The sequence below is a fragment of the Oncorhynchus kisutch genome, linkage group LG29 (assembly GCF_002021735.2).
Source record: "Oncorhynchus kisutch isolate 150728-3 linkage group LG29, Okis_V2, whole genome shotgun sequence".
In the NCBI taxonomy this organism is placed as follows: Eukaryota; Metazoa; Chordata; class Actinopteri; order Salmoniformes; family Salmonidae; genus Oncorhynchus; species Oncorhynchus kisutch.
Window position 1 is genome coordinate 15,890,367 of NC_034202.2, and position 15,713 is coordinate 15,906,079.

At 42.8% G+C, this 15,713-nt stretch overlaps 1 protein-coding gene across 2 annotated transcripts in view; it reads right to left on the reverse strand.

The window, feature by feature from the left end:
* Positions 1 to 15,013, reverse strand: part of LOC109874192 (dual specificity testis-specific protein kinase 2) — a 30,915-nt gene extending 15,902 nt beyond the window's left edge. The window contains exons 1-2 of one of the 2 annotated variants that reach the window (XM_020466007.2): positions 14,699 to 15,013; positions 14,136 to 14,260 (exon numbers count right to left, since the gene is read on the reverse strand). In XM_020466007.2, the coding sequence (XP_020321596.1) occupies positions 14,136 to 14,260; positions 14,699 to 14,781 (208 nt within the window). In that variant the 5' untranslated portion in view covers positions 14,782 to 15,013. The remainder of the gene's footprint in view (positions 1 to 14,135; positions 14,261 to 14,698) is intronic. The other variant, XM_020466008.2, reaches the window with a different exon arrangement.
* Between the last annotated feature and the right edge of the window lie 700 nt (positions 15,014 to 15,713).

Sequence of the window (15,713 nt, forward strand, 5' to 3'; positions counted from 1 at the left end):
AGCATCAGCCTTTCAGCACTATGGGATATGTGCATCGTGCATATTTCACTGCACACAGTCAATATCTAGTCATATCCAATCATCTTTCATTGATAGGCTAATGTTTCCTTTCCGCACCCATCTTTTGCTTTGTAATATATTGCTTTCTAACAACCAATGGTGTACAGTACAGTGTAGTACAGTATCATATCAACACAAACAGGCAATTACCTGGTGAAATATTAACTTTCTGCTTCCATGAGCTATCACCTATTGTACATGACACACAAAGAGAAACCTGCTTGGCTGGTCCCTTACCGTAGCACATTTATTCTCTTATAGGACTGAAACGGTTCTGCGCTTCCTCCTCACATTCTCTCCCACTAAAACTCTCAAAGCGTGCAGGAGAGTGGGCAGAAAGGCCTTCCTCATGTGTATATGTATGCGCATGTCTGTGTGCTCATGTATGTGTGAGTGCGTGTGCATGTGTAGATTCATGAGAACTAGCTGAGTTTGTGTGGGCTAAACTGTCTGCCCGAACATTATATGGTGTATGTGTGAGGGCAAGGGCGCAACTTTCACTTGGGACGGGGGAGACTGGGATGGGGACATGTAATTCTGATTCCCCCTCCAGTTTTATAATTGGAATGTGATACAAAAAGAGGCAGCGGTGTGCTTTAGGACCATGCGGACGTCTCCGAGCGGTCACATAGGCTGTGTTTGGAGTGTTTATCCCACTGGGTAAAGATAAATATACAGTACCGGTCAAAAGTTTGGACACACCTACTCATTCAAAGGTTTTTCTTCATTTTTTAAACTATTTTCTACATTGTAGAATAATAGTGAAGACATCAAAACTATGTATCAATGTAGTAAACAAAATATATTTTATATTTGAGATTCCTTAAAGTAGCCACCATTTGTCTTGATGACAGCTTTGCACACTATTTCTGTAATATATATATATATATGTCCCCCCCACTTCTAAAACCAAAGTTGCACCCCTGTGTGAGGGTTTATTCGGACTCTTGCAGGGGTTTGCACTGAGTGGTCCTCTGGAGCATTACGCAATGTCACACCCTGACCATAGTTTGCTTTGTATGTTTCTATGTTTTGGTTGGTCAGGGTGTGATCTGAGTGGGCATTAACATAGGGATGTCTTGTTTGTCTATTTCTATGTCTGGCCTGATATGGTTCTCAATCAGAGGCAGGTGTTAGTCATTGTCTCTGATTGGGAACCATATTTAGGTAGCCTGGGTTTCACTGTGTGTTTGTGGGTGATTGTTCCTGTCTCTGTGTTTTGTACCAGATAGGGCTGTTTTTGGTTTTCCACGTTTATTGGTTTTGTTAGTTTATTCATGTCTAGTGTCTTTATTAAAAAACATGAATAACCACCACGCTGCGTTTTGGTCCGCCTCTCCTTCACCTAAGGAAAACCGTTAAACGCAAACTCTGTCTGCCTGTGTAATTCCCAAGGAGAAATGAATGTGTGAGTACGACATGTCTGAGTATTCGAGCTACTGAAAAAGAGAATGTGGTTGCGCTAATGGGAGTACAGTATGTACCCTGTATAAGTATGGAAAGACAGTGAGTGATAGATGGGAGAGGCAACCACGATGCAAGCTGGGTTAAGCGTTGTTGGACATGTGGAGGGCCACCCACCACTAAACAATCACAGAGCCACTCAGCCCTGATTTCATGAGAGGGCCAGAGAGAGGCAGAGACGGGGGAGTCCAAAAGAGCAAGGCCTTGTGTGGGTGATGTGATGAGCATAACAATATATACAAATAAACCTGATCAACAACAACAACCTTACACTGGCCAGCAGCACAGGCTGGCTCAGACTCAATTAGTTATTTAATACGCAATTTGATATCACTCTCGTATGCAATACAGTTAGTCTAAGATCCTTATAGGCGATGCAACAAATGAGATCAGGTTGAAAATTGACAGAATAGAGCTTTTCCAAATAGGCCTCCCACGCGTGGATAATAATTAATTTATGCTCCTGTGTCATGAGGCTGCATGGAGAGCTGGCAGGGTTTGGAATTGTGTTGATGGAAAGAAGCATCAGGTCCTGACCTGGTTGGGCTTTGCTGTGCTGGGTAAATAATTCAGTCTAGTGGAACTCTAGAGCTGCTGCTGGCTCTCTGCTCCCTCACTTTCTGGCCCCGTCCCCTGTGACATGGCTCTCTGCTCCCTCCCTCTCTGGCCCCGGTCCCTGTGACACAACTCTCTCAGGTTACTTCCTGTCACCCTAGAGGGTTTAGCTCCTGGGGTCACGACCTGCTGCTTCCATAAGGTCAGTCTGTGTGCATGTTTGGGGAGTGTGTGTGTACGTGTGTGATAAACTGCTGGAAAAGACTATGTAAGGAAACCACCCAGGCAGAGTTGAAGGTTCATCATGTAAAACATACAAAACACTGACTCCTTCAGGAAGTTATTCAGGGTGTGGGGCTGTAGATATCTTCATGCTGAATGGCTAAGCGTCTTGGGCAGGGTGCTCTAAGCTCCTAATGCCGTGATCATTATATTCGCCATGAGAGACCTACAGTGGAAGTCAGAAGTTTACATACACTTAGGTTGGAGTCATTAAAACCCGTTTTTCAACCACTCCACACATTACTTGTTAACAAAATATAGTTTTGGCAAGTCGGTTAGGATCTCTACTTTGTACATGACACAAGTCATTTTTCCAACAATTGTTTACAGACAGATTATTTCACTTATAATTCACTGTATCACAATTCCAGTGGGTCAGAAGTTTACATACACTGAGTTGACAGTGCCTTTAAACAGCTTGGGAAATGGCTTTAGAAGCTTCTGATAGGCTAATTGACATCATTTGAGTCAATTGGAGGTGTACCTGTGGATGAATTTGAAGGCCTACCTTCAAACTCAAATCTTGACATCATGGGAAAATCTAAATAAATCAGCCTAGACCAAAACATTGTAGACATCCACAAGTCTTGTTCATCCTTGGGAGCAATTTCCAAACGCCTGAAGGTACCACGTTCATCTGTACAAACAATAGTACGCAAGTATAAACACCATGGGACCACGCAGCCGTCATACCGCTCAGGAAGGAGCATTCTGTTTCCTAGAGATGAACGTACTTTGGTGCGAAAAGTGCAAATCATTCCCAGAACAACAGCAAAGGACCTTGTGAAGATGCTGGAGAAAACAGGTACAATTGTATCTATATCCACAGTAAAAACAAGCCCTATATCGACATAACCTGAAAGGCCACTCAGCAAGGAAGAAGCCACTGCTCCAAAACCGCCGTAAGAAAGCCAGACTACGTTTTGCAACTGCACATGGGGACAAAGATCGTACTTTTTGGAAAACTGTCCTCTGGTCTGATGAAACAAAAATAGAACTGTTTTGCCATAATTTACCATCATTATGTTTGGAGGAAAAAGGGGGATGCTTGCGAGCCGAAGAACCACATCCCAACCGTGAAGCACGGGGGGTGGCAGCATCATGTTGTGGGGGTGCTTTGCTGCAGGAGGGACTGGTTTACTTCACAAAATAGATGGCATAATGAGGCAGGAAAATTATGTGGATATATTGAAGCAACATCTCAAGACATCAGTTAAGTTAAAGCTTGGTCGCAAATGGGTCTTCCAAATGGACAATGACCTCAAGCATACTTCCAAAGTTGTGTCAAAATGGCTTAAGGACAACAAAGTCAAGGTGTTGGAGTTGTCCCAGGGAACTAGGTGTGTGAGGAATGGAATCAGGCGCAGAGAGTTCCACAGGGAAAAGTGCACTTTAATATGGCACAAACAAACAAACAAACACAGGGCGTGGAAATATATGGACCACCCAAAAACACAGCGTACCAGGTCCAGAACACAAACACACCTAACTAACGCACACACGTAACACAAAATTCATCCCGCACAAAACAAGGATGCGTAAACCTACTTTAAATAAGGAAGCCCATCAAGCACACACAAATAGACACAGGTGCAACTAATAAGACAAAACAAACAGACAACAAAAAAGGGATCGGTGGCGGCTAGTAGGCCAGTGACGACGACCGCCGAGCACCGCCCGAACAGGCAGGGGAGCCAACTTCGGCGGAAGTCGTGACAGGAGTGGCCATCACAAAGCCCTGACCTCAATCCTATATCAAATTTGTGGGCAGAATTGAAAAAGCTTGTGCGAGCAAGGAGGCCTGCAAACCTGACTCAGTTCCACCAGCTCTGTCAGGAGGAATGGGCCAAAATACACCCTTGTGGAATACAAGTCTACCTGAAATGTTTGATCCAAGTTAAACCATTTAAAGGCAATGCTACCAAATACTAATTGAGTGTATATAAACTTCTGACCCACTGGGAATGTGATTATTAAAATAAAAGCTGAAATAAATCAGTCTCTCCACTATTATTCTGACATTTCACATTCTTAAAATAAAGTGGTGATCCTAACTGACCTAAAACAGGGATTTTCTTACTAGGATTAAATGTCAGGAATTGTGAAAAACTGAGTTTAAATGGATTTGGCTAAGGTGTATGTAAACTTCTGACTTCAACTGTACATCCACAGATTGTATTCCTTTAATCACATGTATTGTACACATTTTGCTCCATTGTCATTCTCCAGGTCACATTATCTTGTCAAGTGCCGGTGGTGGGAAGAGTCAGACTTAGGGAGTATCAATCAGACGTCAGTGACTGAAGCCTGATAGCACTATTACTGGATCAGTTTTCTGACAAACACTTGACCAACCAAAGACAAATTACAATCTAGGCCCAGCATCTCTGAAGGGAATGAATAGATGGAATGGGTGAGAATGGTTCAGTACCATGCTACGTACAGTACAGAACAACCTGATGTTCAAAGGCTCAGCTAATCCTCACATTCCACAACCCTGCCCAGGACAGCTACCTTCCAACCTAGCTACTGCTGGAGCACAGTCTGCTACTGGTGGTGAACTCTCTACTCTCTACCACTGTTACCCTGGCACACCATCAGAGAGCCCACAAAGACTGGCTAGAAGCAGCGGAGGGCAGCTACTATACAATGTAATGGATAGGATATTACTGGGTTCTACACCAACTAAACAAACAATACCCGTTTATTGAGGGTGAACATTTTCCCTGACCAGAACTGTGTATAATGCAGCAGCTTCGTGTGGGATTCAGGTTGTTTTCAGTTCAATTGTGTAGGCAGGCTTTTTAAGTAGATACGTTTCAAGTAAAAGTGCACCCAGTCATGCTAGTTACTTTTTATGAAGGATTAACCTTGGCCAGGAGAGAAAACGGGCCTGTAGGAAGGATCTTACTTAGGACGGGGGAGGGATCTACCTTGCCTGTGTGTCATCTAAAACAATCCAGGATGTGAGAAGGCACAGCATCGCAGTGCTAGAGGCGTCACTACAGACTCTGGTTCAATCCCAGGCTTGGTCTTAGCCGGCCGCGACCGGGAAACCCAGGCGGGGCACAATTGGCCCAGCGTCGTCCGGGTTGGGGGAGGGATCTACCTTGCCTGTGTGTCATCTAAAACAATCCAGGATGTGAGAAGGCACAGCATCGCAGTGCTAGAGGCGTCACTACAGACTCTGGTTCAATCCCAGGCTTGGTCTTAGCCGGCCGCGACCGGGAAAACCAGGCGGGGCACAATTGGCCCAGCGTCGTCCGGGTTGGGGGAGGGTTTGGCCTGTCCGGGATGTCCTTGACCCATCGCGCTCTAGCAACTCATTGTGGCAGGTCGGGCGCCTGCAAGCTGACTACGGTCGCCAGCTGTACGGTGTTTCCTCCGACACATTGGTGCGGCTGGCTCCCAGGTTAAGCGAGCAGTGCGGCTTGGCCGGGTCGTGTTTCGGAGGACGCATGGCTCTCAACCTTAGCCTCTCCCGAGTCCGTACGGGAGTTGCAGCGATCGGACAAGACTAACTACCAATTGGATATCTTGAAATTGGGGAAAGAAAAAAAGGGGTAAAAAGTATTACATTTTTTTCCCAAACTGGTCACCACGTGGCAGGGTTCATCCAGCAATTGCGTGCCAGCGTTGTGGCACACAGGGAAAGGCTAACTCGTGTGGCTAAGCCCCTAATGAATCGACTCCCTTGTCCATGGAAAAAAAAACACAGATGACCTACGCACATTCATTCAGCTACTTTGCTCCAACTGAACAATCGACTGCAACCACAAAAAAATGTCCCAGGAGTGAAACACCACAGAGCAATAATATCAATATAACCAAGGACGGTACATGGCAAACAGAAAGCACAGACAAAACAGACATCACTCCTAGCGGGAGAGAACCGTCTTAAGAGCATATCTCATTCCTTCTTTAAGTGAGTGAGAATGACTTCTAGATCTGATGAATGCTTTGTACCTGCAGAAAGGACACTGGGTAAGAGATCTGATCTTGTCATTAAAACGCCATAAGAGACTGGGCTGTTCCTCAGGCTCAGAGACAAATGACCACGGACTAGCCCGACAGCCATATTGTCTTTGTCTAATGCACCGTGGATAGATCCGTAGGCTACCTTGCGTACCTCTTACAAAGGCTGATGCAAATCATCTATCCATACAATATTTCTACCAAGTGTGCTGATATTTAACTAAATCTTCAGGTATACTGGATGTGCATCCAGTTAGTGTAAATATCAATACAAAAATACAGTATGTGAATTATAATAATGTAAAGTTAATTTTCTGTCTTACCTGTATTCCAAGCACTGAATCAACTGTACCCCCCCCCCCCCCCCCTTTTACAGAACTTCCTGTACTGAAGGCCCACAATGCCTGTTCTGTTGTCTGATATTAATAACCGATTTATGACTTGTCATCCTCTGTCCTTGTTCAGGGGGGCAGTAGCACAGGTCCTGTTCTTGCCCTGCTCCTGGACAAATCTAATAAGACCAACCACACGCCACAGGCAACCAAGGCTCTCCAACTCTCTGATTCCATTGATGCCTAGCGAGCTCGTAACCGCAAAGCAAGAGAGCACACTTTCTATTCAAACAGGCGCAAAACATTCTCCCAAATCGATGTCGTGCTATTATCTACTCTTCTATTTCCTTTACTCAAGGAAATAGAAATTGGACATACATTACGAGCCTATCTGATCATAATGATTATTACTGCCAGATACACATTTCAGAATCTCCTAAAAGAGCCACAAGATAATGCTTTTCCTTACTACAAGAGATCCTACTCTCTGTGAACAATTTGAACTGAATTGAATGAATTCAAAATTATTAACAAAAATTCTGTCGATGATCCTCTGATTTTTTGGGACGCCATGAATAAAATCACAATTAAAAGAAGATATCATAAATGGAAAAGATTTTAACGGATGTCAGAGTCTTCTCTCAACAAACACTTTTTTCAAACCAGGTAGCAACTACTCTTTTCAAAGTCACGAGAGAACTAAATCTATTGATAAGACAGAGAGCAGAATCTGCCATCCATTGAGTTAGACTCAACCATTACTTCCATGGTTCGACCCAGTCGTCTACTGACCAACAAGCTACGCAGTAATGATCAATTAGCCAATATTGCAACTATTGAATTTGAATCAGGTGAATTACTATCAGAACCAAAATGTATTAACCAAAGATTCTCCCCCATTTTAATAAAGAATTGTATACCTCTGATCCACACCAAGCCAGATCAAATTAAATTAAATTTTATTGGTCACATACACATGGTTAGCAGATGTTAATGCGAGTGTAGCGAAATGCTTGTGCTTCTAGTTCCGACCGTGCAGTAATATCTAACAAGTAATCTAACAAAGATCGTTTTTTAAAAAAGATATAAGAACTCCTCTTCTCTCAACTGAGGAAGCCGGCTTGCTGGAAGCCCACGTCTCTCTCCATGAAATCAAAAGGGCATATTGGATAGCATGAATAAAGGCAAATGACCTGGTTGTGATGGTATTCCTCCTGAGGTCTATTTAACATTTTGGAAACAATTAGGTCCACTGTTACTTGAAATCATTAACTCAGCCATTCACAACGGTTCATTTGGAAGGGACGTAAATAGAGCACTAATTTTTCTGTTGTAAACAATAAGAGGTAAGGATGTCCCCTATCTTTGATAAACACAGATTGGTATATCTAAAGAGGGTTTGTTAAAAAAACTATTATCCTCAGATATCCTATATTACATATATTACAGTATATATTACATATATTACAGTATATATTACATATATTACAGTATATATTACATATATTACAGTATATATTACATATATTACAGTATATATTACATATATTACAGTATATATTACATATATTACAGTATATATTACATGCTTCATCAGAAATCAAAGCTCCTTTGGGCAGTTCTCTCTCTCGACGCAGAAAAAGCTTTTGATAGACTAGAATGGTCGTATCTTTGGTCGGTTTTGGAACATATGGGACTTGGCTCCAATTTGTAAAAATTGTTTGTTAAAATACTATATACCAATCCCTCAGCCATAGCAATAAAAAGGCAATACATGCTTTGTTCCATTCAGAATAACTATAAGTATCAAGCAAGGTGATCCCATCTCACTTTTGCTCAAGTTATAAAATAATCTAACCAAATCTGCCCTATGGAATCTCTATTTATGGAATCCTAATAGATGCCCATTTTAAATATTAGGGAATAGATATTTCCTTCCTTAGATAAAACCATTGCCAGAAACACTCAATTCAATTTGGCCTCATTTGATGGACTAATGTTGCTTTAACCAGACAAATATCTTTTGTCAAAATGAATATATTGCCACGGCTGAATTTCTGTACTTCATTGCTTCCCTTATCTCCCCGTTCTGGCTTTTGGGCTAAAATCCATAGCGCGATTTAAACACTACCCGCAAAAAAGCAGTCTCAATGTCAACAGTGAAGAGGCGACTCCGGGATGCTGGCCTTCTAGGCAGAGTTTCTCTGTCCAGTCTCAACGTCAACAGTGAAGAGGCGACTCCGGGATGCTGGCCTTCTAGGTAGAGTTCCTCTGTCCAGTCTCAACGTCAACAGTGAAGAGGCAACTCCGGGATGCTGGCCTTCTAGGTAGAGTTTCTCTGTCCAGTGTCTGTTCTTTTGCCCATCTTAATCTTTTCTTTTTATTGGCCAGTCTGAGATATGGATTTTTCATTGCACCTCTGCCTAGAAGGCCAGCCTCCTGGAGTCGCCTCTTCACTGCTGACGTTAAGACTGGTGTTTTGCGGGTACTATTTAATGAAGCTGCCAGTTGAGTACTTGTGAGGCGTCTGTTTCTCAAACTAGACATTCTAATGTACTTGTCCTCTTGCTCAATTGTGCACTGGGGCCTCCCACTCTTTCTATTCTGGTTAGAGTCCGTTTGCACTGTTCTGTGAATAGCATAGGTGGAAACTTTCCATGGGAATTAACTGGAATATATGGGAATTAACAGAAATATATGCTAATTCATATTAATACCATTTAAATGTAGATATTTTTCATTTGATATATTTACCATATCATATGCAGACAGAAACAAACATTTGACCTTATCACAAGTAGACATAATTGCAAATGACTAAATCCTTCCAATATAATTTTATTTTAATTAAATGAGTTGACTCTTCACATGGGACGACTTCACTGAACAACAAAAGAAAGGGAATATTGAATGATGCCCAATGTTCCATCGCATCTACCAAAAACGGTTTCAACATCTGTAAAATGATAGTCCAGAAACAAAAGGGTTGGTTGTCTTCCTCTCAAGCTTCCATGTCTTCTCCCTGGACCTCCTCAATGTCCACCTCTAGAACATCAGACTCTGAGGCCTCATCTTCACTGTCACTTTCCAACCTTGTTGAGGATGGCTCGTTGTCAGGCTCAAAAAGCCTTAAATGAGGCGGCTGATGTTGGTGGGATTTGGAGGATGATGGAGGCAACAGGGGAAAGAGCCTCAGATCCACAAAATCCCTTCCACCAGGTGGCTGATGAGATATGTTGGCACGACTGCCATATTGCATCTCCATCCCAAAGCCCTTGCTTGGAAGTGTACTTCGCCAGACTGCCAATAACCTTGCCCTCATCCAGGCCAAGGTGGAGAGACACGGTAGTGATGAAACCATAGGCTTTGTTGATCTCTGCACCAGACAGGATGCTCTTGCCAACATACTTGGGGTCCAACATGTACTCTGTGGCGTGTACTGGCTTCAGGCAGAAGTCTTCATGCTTTTTGATGCATTTCAAAACTGCAGTTTCTTCTGCTTGGAGCAACAGTGAAGTGGGCAGGGCAGTACGGATTTCTTCTCTTAGATCTGCAAGCAGAGTCTGAACATCAGACAGGATGGTGTGGTCTCTCTCAATCCGTACAATGGCTGCTGCTATAGGTTTTAGGAGTTTCAGGCTGCTTACCACGCTCTCCCAAAATACATCATCCAGGAGGAGCCTCTTGATGGGGTTGTCCATATCGGCAGACTGTGATATGGCCATTTCTTGGAGAGCCTCCTTCCCCTCCAGGAGACTGTCAAACATGATGACAACACCAGCCCAATGGGTGTTGCTGGGCAGCTTCAATGTGGTGCTCTTATTGTTCTCACTTTGCTTGGTAAGGTAGATTGCTGCTATAACTTGATGACCCTTCACATACCTAACAACTTCCTTGGCTCTCTTGTAGAGTGTATCCATTGTTTTCAGTGCCATGATGTCCTTGAGGAGAAAATTCAATGCATGAACAGCACAGCCAATGGGTGTGACGTGAGGGCAGGACTCCTCCACTTTAGACCAAGCAGCCTTCATGTTCGCAGCATTTTCTGTCACCAGTGCAAATACCTTCTGTGGTCCAAGGTCATTGATGACTGCCTTCAGCTCATCTGCAATGTAGAGACCGGTGTGTCTGTTGTCCCTTGTGTCTGTGCTCTTGTAGAATGCTGGTTGAGGGGTGGAGATGTTGTTAATTATTCCTGTCCCACGAACATTCGACCACCCATCAGAGATGATTGCAATACAGTCTGCTTTCGCTATGATTTTCTTGACCTTCACATGAGCTCTGCATCCAGCAAATTAGTAGATAAAGCATGTCTGGTTGGAGGGGTGTATGCTGGGTGAAGAACATTCAGAAATCTCACCCAATACACATTACCCGTGAGCATCACAGGTGAACCAGTTGCATACACAGCTCGAGCAAGACATTCATAAGCATTTCTCTGACTACGTTCCTCCATTGAGTCAAAAAAACTTCTGATTCCAGGAGGACCATGAGCTGTTACTATCGATATGGTGTCTGATTCATCATTTTCACCATGAAAATGATCTTGAGAATCAGCTGTACATGTGATGGACTTTTGTCAGAGGTTGCTTGTTGTGAGCGCTGAGGGAACTTTATGCACTTGGCCAGATGATTCTGCATCTTTGTTGCATTCTTCACATATGATTTGGCACAGTATTTGCAAATGTACACAGTGTTTCCTTCTACATTAGCTGCAGTGAAATGTCTCCACACATCAGATAGTGCCCGTGGCATTTTCCTGTTAAGATAAGGGAAAAAAGGAGTAAAAAAAAAAAAAAATATCCATGTACAGATAAATAGTTAAGCAGTTAGATTAAACAACTCCTTTGTAAGATAAATGTTTTAAAATGAAACATATATGGAAACAGGTGAATTAACACTCCTCAGTTAGCAGGCTCAAGCAAGCTAAAACCCACATGGTAGCAAAAACTAACTAGCAGAAATTATTAACAAGTTAGAAATGATTTAAACACACTTTGCCCTAGGCTACTATTTACTAGTTAACAAAAATCATGTATGTCATATAAAATATATTTACCCCACCCAGTATTGTAATCAAAACTTCCCAGAAAGCATGTAGTCCTTGGCTCAGACAGTGTTGTAGTGTGGCCTCAATAGCATCTCATTAGTGTGCAAGATCTTGAGAATCAGCTGTACATGTGATGGAAGATTGCACTGTGCATGCAGAGGGTTGCAATTATATTGAATTGGGGACAGCAACCCTAATCTACACACAATACCTCATAATGACAAAGTGAAAACAGGATTTTTGAAATGTTTGAAAATGTATTAAAACCCAGAAATACCTTATTTACATAAGTATTCAGACCCTTTGCAATGAGACTCGAAATTGAGCTCAGGTGCATCCTGTTTCCATTGAGATGTTTCTACAACTTCATTGGAGTCCACCTATGTTAAATTCAATTGATATGGGACATGATTTGGAAAGGCACACAGATGTCTATATTATGTCCCACAGTTGACAGTGCATGTCAGAGCAAAAACCAAGCTATGAGCTCGAAGGAATTATCCGTAGAGCGCAGAGACAGGATTGTGTTGAGGCACAGATCTGAGGAAGAGTACCAAAAACATTCTGCAGCATTGAAGGTCCCCAAAAACACAATGGCCTCAATCATTCTTAAATGGAAGAAGTTTGGAACCACTAAAACTCTTCCTAGAGCTGGCCACCCTGCCAAACTGAGTAATCGGGGGAGAAGGTTCTTGGTCAGGGAGGTGACTAAGAACCTGACAATCGCTTTGACAGAGCTCTAGAGTTCCTCTGTGGAGATGGGACAACCATCCAGAAGGACAACCATCTCTGCAGCACTCTACCAATCAGGCCTTTATGGTAAAGTGACCAGACGGAAACCACTCCTCAGTAAAAAGCACGACAGCCCGCTTGGAGTTTGCCAAAAAGCACCTAAAGATTCTCAGACCATGAGAAACAAGATTCTCTGGTCTGATGAAACTCTTTGGCCTTTATGCCAAGCGTCATGTCTGGAGGAAACCTGGCACCATTTCTATGGTGAAGCATGGTGGTGGCAGCATCATACTGTGGGGACGTTTTTCAGCGGCAGGGACTGGGAGACTAGTCAGGATCGAGGCAAAGATGAACGGAGCAAAGTATAGCGAGATCCTTGATGAAAACCTGCTCCAGAGCGCTCAGGACCTCAGACTGGGGCGAAGGTTCATCTTCCAACAGGACCACGACCCTAAGCACACAGCCAAGCCAAGAGACCTGAAAATAGCTGTGCAGCAACACTCCCCATCCAACCTGATAGAGCTTGAGAGGATCTGCAGAGAAGAATGGGAGAAACTCCCCAAATACAGGTGTGCCAAGCTTGTAGCGCCATACCCTGCCTAAGGTGCTTCAACAAAGTACTGAGTTAAGGATCTGAATACTTCCCAAAGGCACAGTAAGACTACTTTTGGAAAGCTCTTATTCTGAGCTAGCCATTAAAAAAGTATGGTCCACAGATGTAATAGAATCTGAACAAGCCTGTTAACTGGAACAGAATGTGGAAATATATGACCTTGGCATCCCGTAACCCGAAATATTAACTTAAGTTTGTTCACAGACTGTATTTAACACCAAGGAAACGTTTTACGATGAGATTGGCCTCAACTCCCAACTGTTCACTGTGTCCCCTAAATCAGGTAAGCACATTCCTCCATATGATGTGAGAGTGAGTGCCTGCTGTTAAATGCTTCTGGGGAAAAGTTACAAAATTCATTCACAGTATGTTACTTACTGAGTATAGTTTATTGAATCTCTCAATCAATTAGAGATGATTACTGCTGGCAGGCAGCACTGCCGCAAAATAAGTCTTTGATGTTCTTTTTCCTTTTTTTTGAGGGGAAGCCTACAGGTTTTATAAATGGATCAAATGGATAATGTACCTGTATCTCCCCCAACAATAAATAACAAAACAAAGAAACATTGAGGGAGATTACCACACTGTTCAGAACTCCAAGGTGATTCAAGTTGGAATTGCAAAATCAGCAGTCAGTCAAGGTGGAATAATTGACCAATCATGTTATTATCCAGTTATTACCGTAAATACATGATATTTATTACTGTACAACCTATTTCTTTCAGCTCAAGAAAATTAACTGATTACAACACAAGTTTAGATCTACTTTATCACTGTGACTGGCTTGGCACAATCTAAGTTTAGTTTACATCATTAGGCAAGCCCTACTTCAGTCGTCTAAGCTCTTGAAAAATGTGAAGCACCTGCCGTGCTGATGGATAACATAACATTGTTCAACTCTGGGGTGCACAGATACAGGATTTAAGCAATGCAATCACTTTCATCAAGAGCTTTTCTCCAATTAAAGGGCAGGAATCTGGAGGAATTGAGGGCAATGGAAGAAAAGAAAGTGAGTTAGTAGTAGGTAAGCTGTTGCAAGCATATGGATGGACTAAAAGAGTGTACTACTTACTCCATCGATTCAGTAAGCTATTCATATGCATCTTGTGATGGGTAGACAGGAGGGTTGCACAGTCAGTCCCACAGTGTGTGTAAACACAAGCAAGACCAGCAGAAGTTAGTGCCTTTGTCCAGCAGCTGAGAGAGACCAGACCACAAACATTATATTACAAAGCCACAGACAGGGGACAACGCAACTAAAGGTGATTAAACATGCAAACAAGTGTCACACCACAAGATACACATGAAACATTCCACTATTGGTGATAAAACTATTATTGCACTTTCAGTAGGCTGCTTGTGTAATCTGGATGACATAGGGACCTATAAGAGAGCACCTGTTGCATGTTTCAGCGCTTATTCGTGCATGATCACGTTACGGGTATCTTTACGTTTCAGACGAGGAAACTACGCATTACCTGCCATAAAAATGTCTACTATTTTAGGATGGTAGGCTTAAAAAAATGTGTCAATGATGCAATACACAGCTGATTTATATTACGTAACATTTCAAATTTGATTGGGATATGATTTCATTCTATCATTCGAAGGTGTAGACACCTTACTACTACTTACTGCGGCAAACTGTTGTATAGTTGAGCGTTTTCTTCAATGAACTTCCCTGGCTGCGTCGTAGATGAAAATAAATATTTCCCCATAGAGGTTGCGCCAGCTCCGCAACACTTTTAGCGCGTTCATGCGAGTGTCTCACAAACAGAGTAAACAATGCCTCAATCCCAATCAGTCACCGTCGGGTTCAGTTGTTGTGCAGAAACTGAACCCAAGCAGGTTGATGAAATCAGATTACATGTATGCCTTATCTGTTGCCTCCCTGCAATTACATGACACACTGCCCTTCAACCGGTCACTCGGTAAAAAGTGAGACCAATGACAGCGGTGCCCAGTCCTAGCTCCCCCCCCCCACCCCCCACCCCCCACACACACACACACCACAGACAGCTGCCGCAATGGGAAACTTTCGTATTCCAAAAGAACCGTTTGTTCTCATAACCTTTTCACTTCTGTGTTCTGTAAAGCAAGTCTAGATGACCTCCCAAAATGTTAACCCGGCAATAACTGAACCATTCTTGATTTATTGAATAACATCCCTATTCCACATGTTAAACTAATTCCCCATAGACATTCAACAAGTTTGCTTGCAGCTGGTTTATACAACTCTTATAATACATTCATCTATTAGGCCTATAAGTATTATTCAGCTATAGGCATTTCTTTTTGACCCGAGGCAGTGAATATGCAGAGTCCATATTGTATAATGAAATGGCATAGGACGCACTCTGGTGGTCATCTTGTGTAACATAAATGTATGTTCATAAAGTATAGCCATTACCTATGATGGCCTGAAAACGTGTGACCAAGTGCTTCAACAATACCCGACAGTATGGCCATTACCTATGATGGCCTGAAAACGTGTGACCAAGTGCTTCAACAATACCCGACAGTATAGCCATTACCTATGATGGCCTGAAAACGTGTGACCAAGTGCTTCAACAATACCCGACAGTATAGCCATTACCTATGATGGCCTGAAAACGTGTGACCAAGTGCTTCAACAATACCCGACAGTATA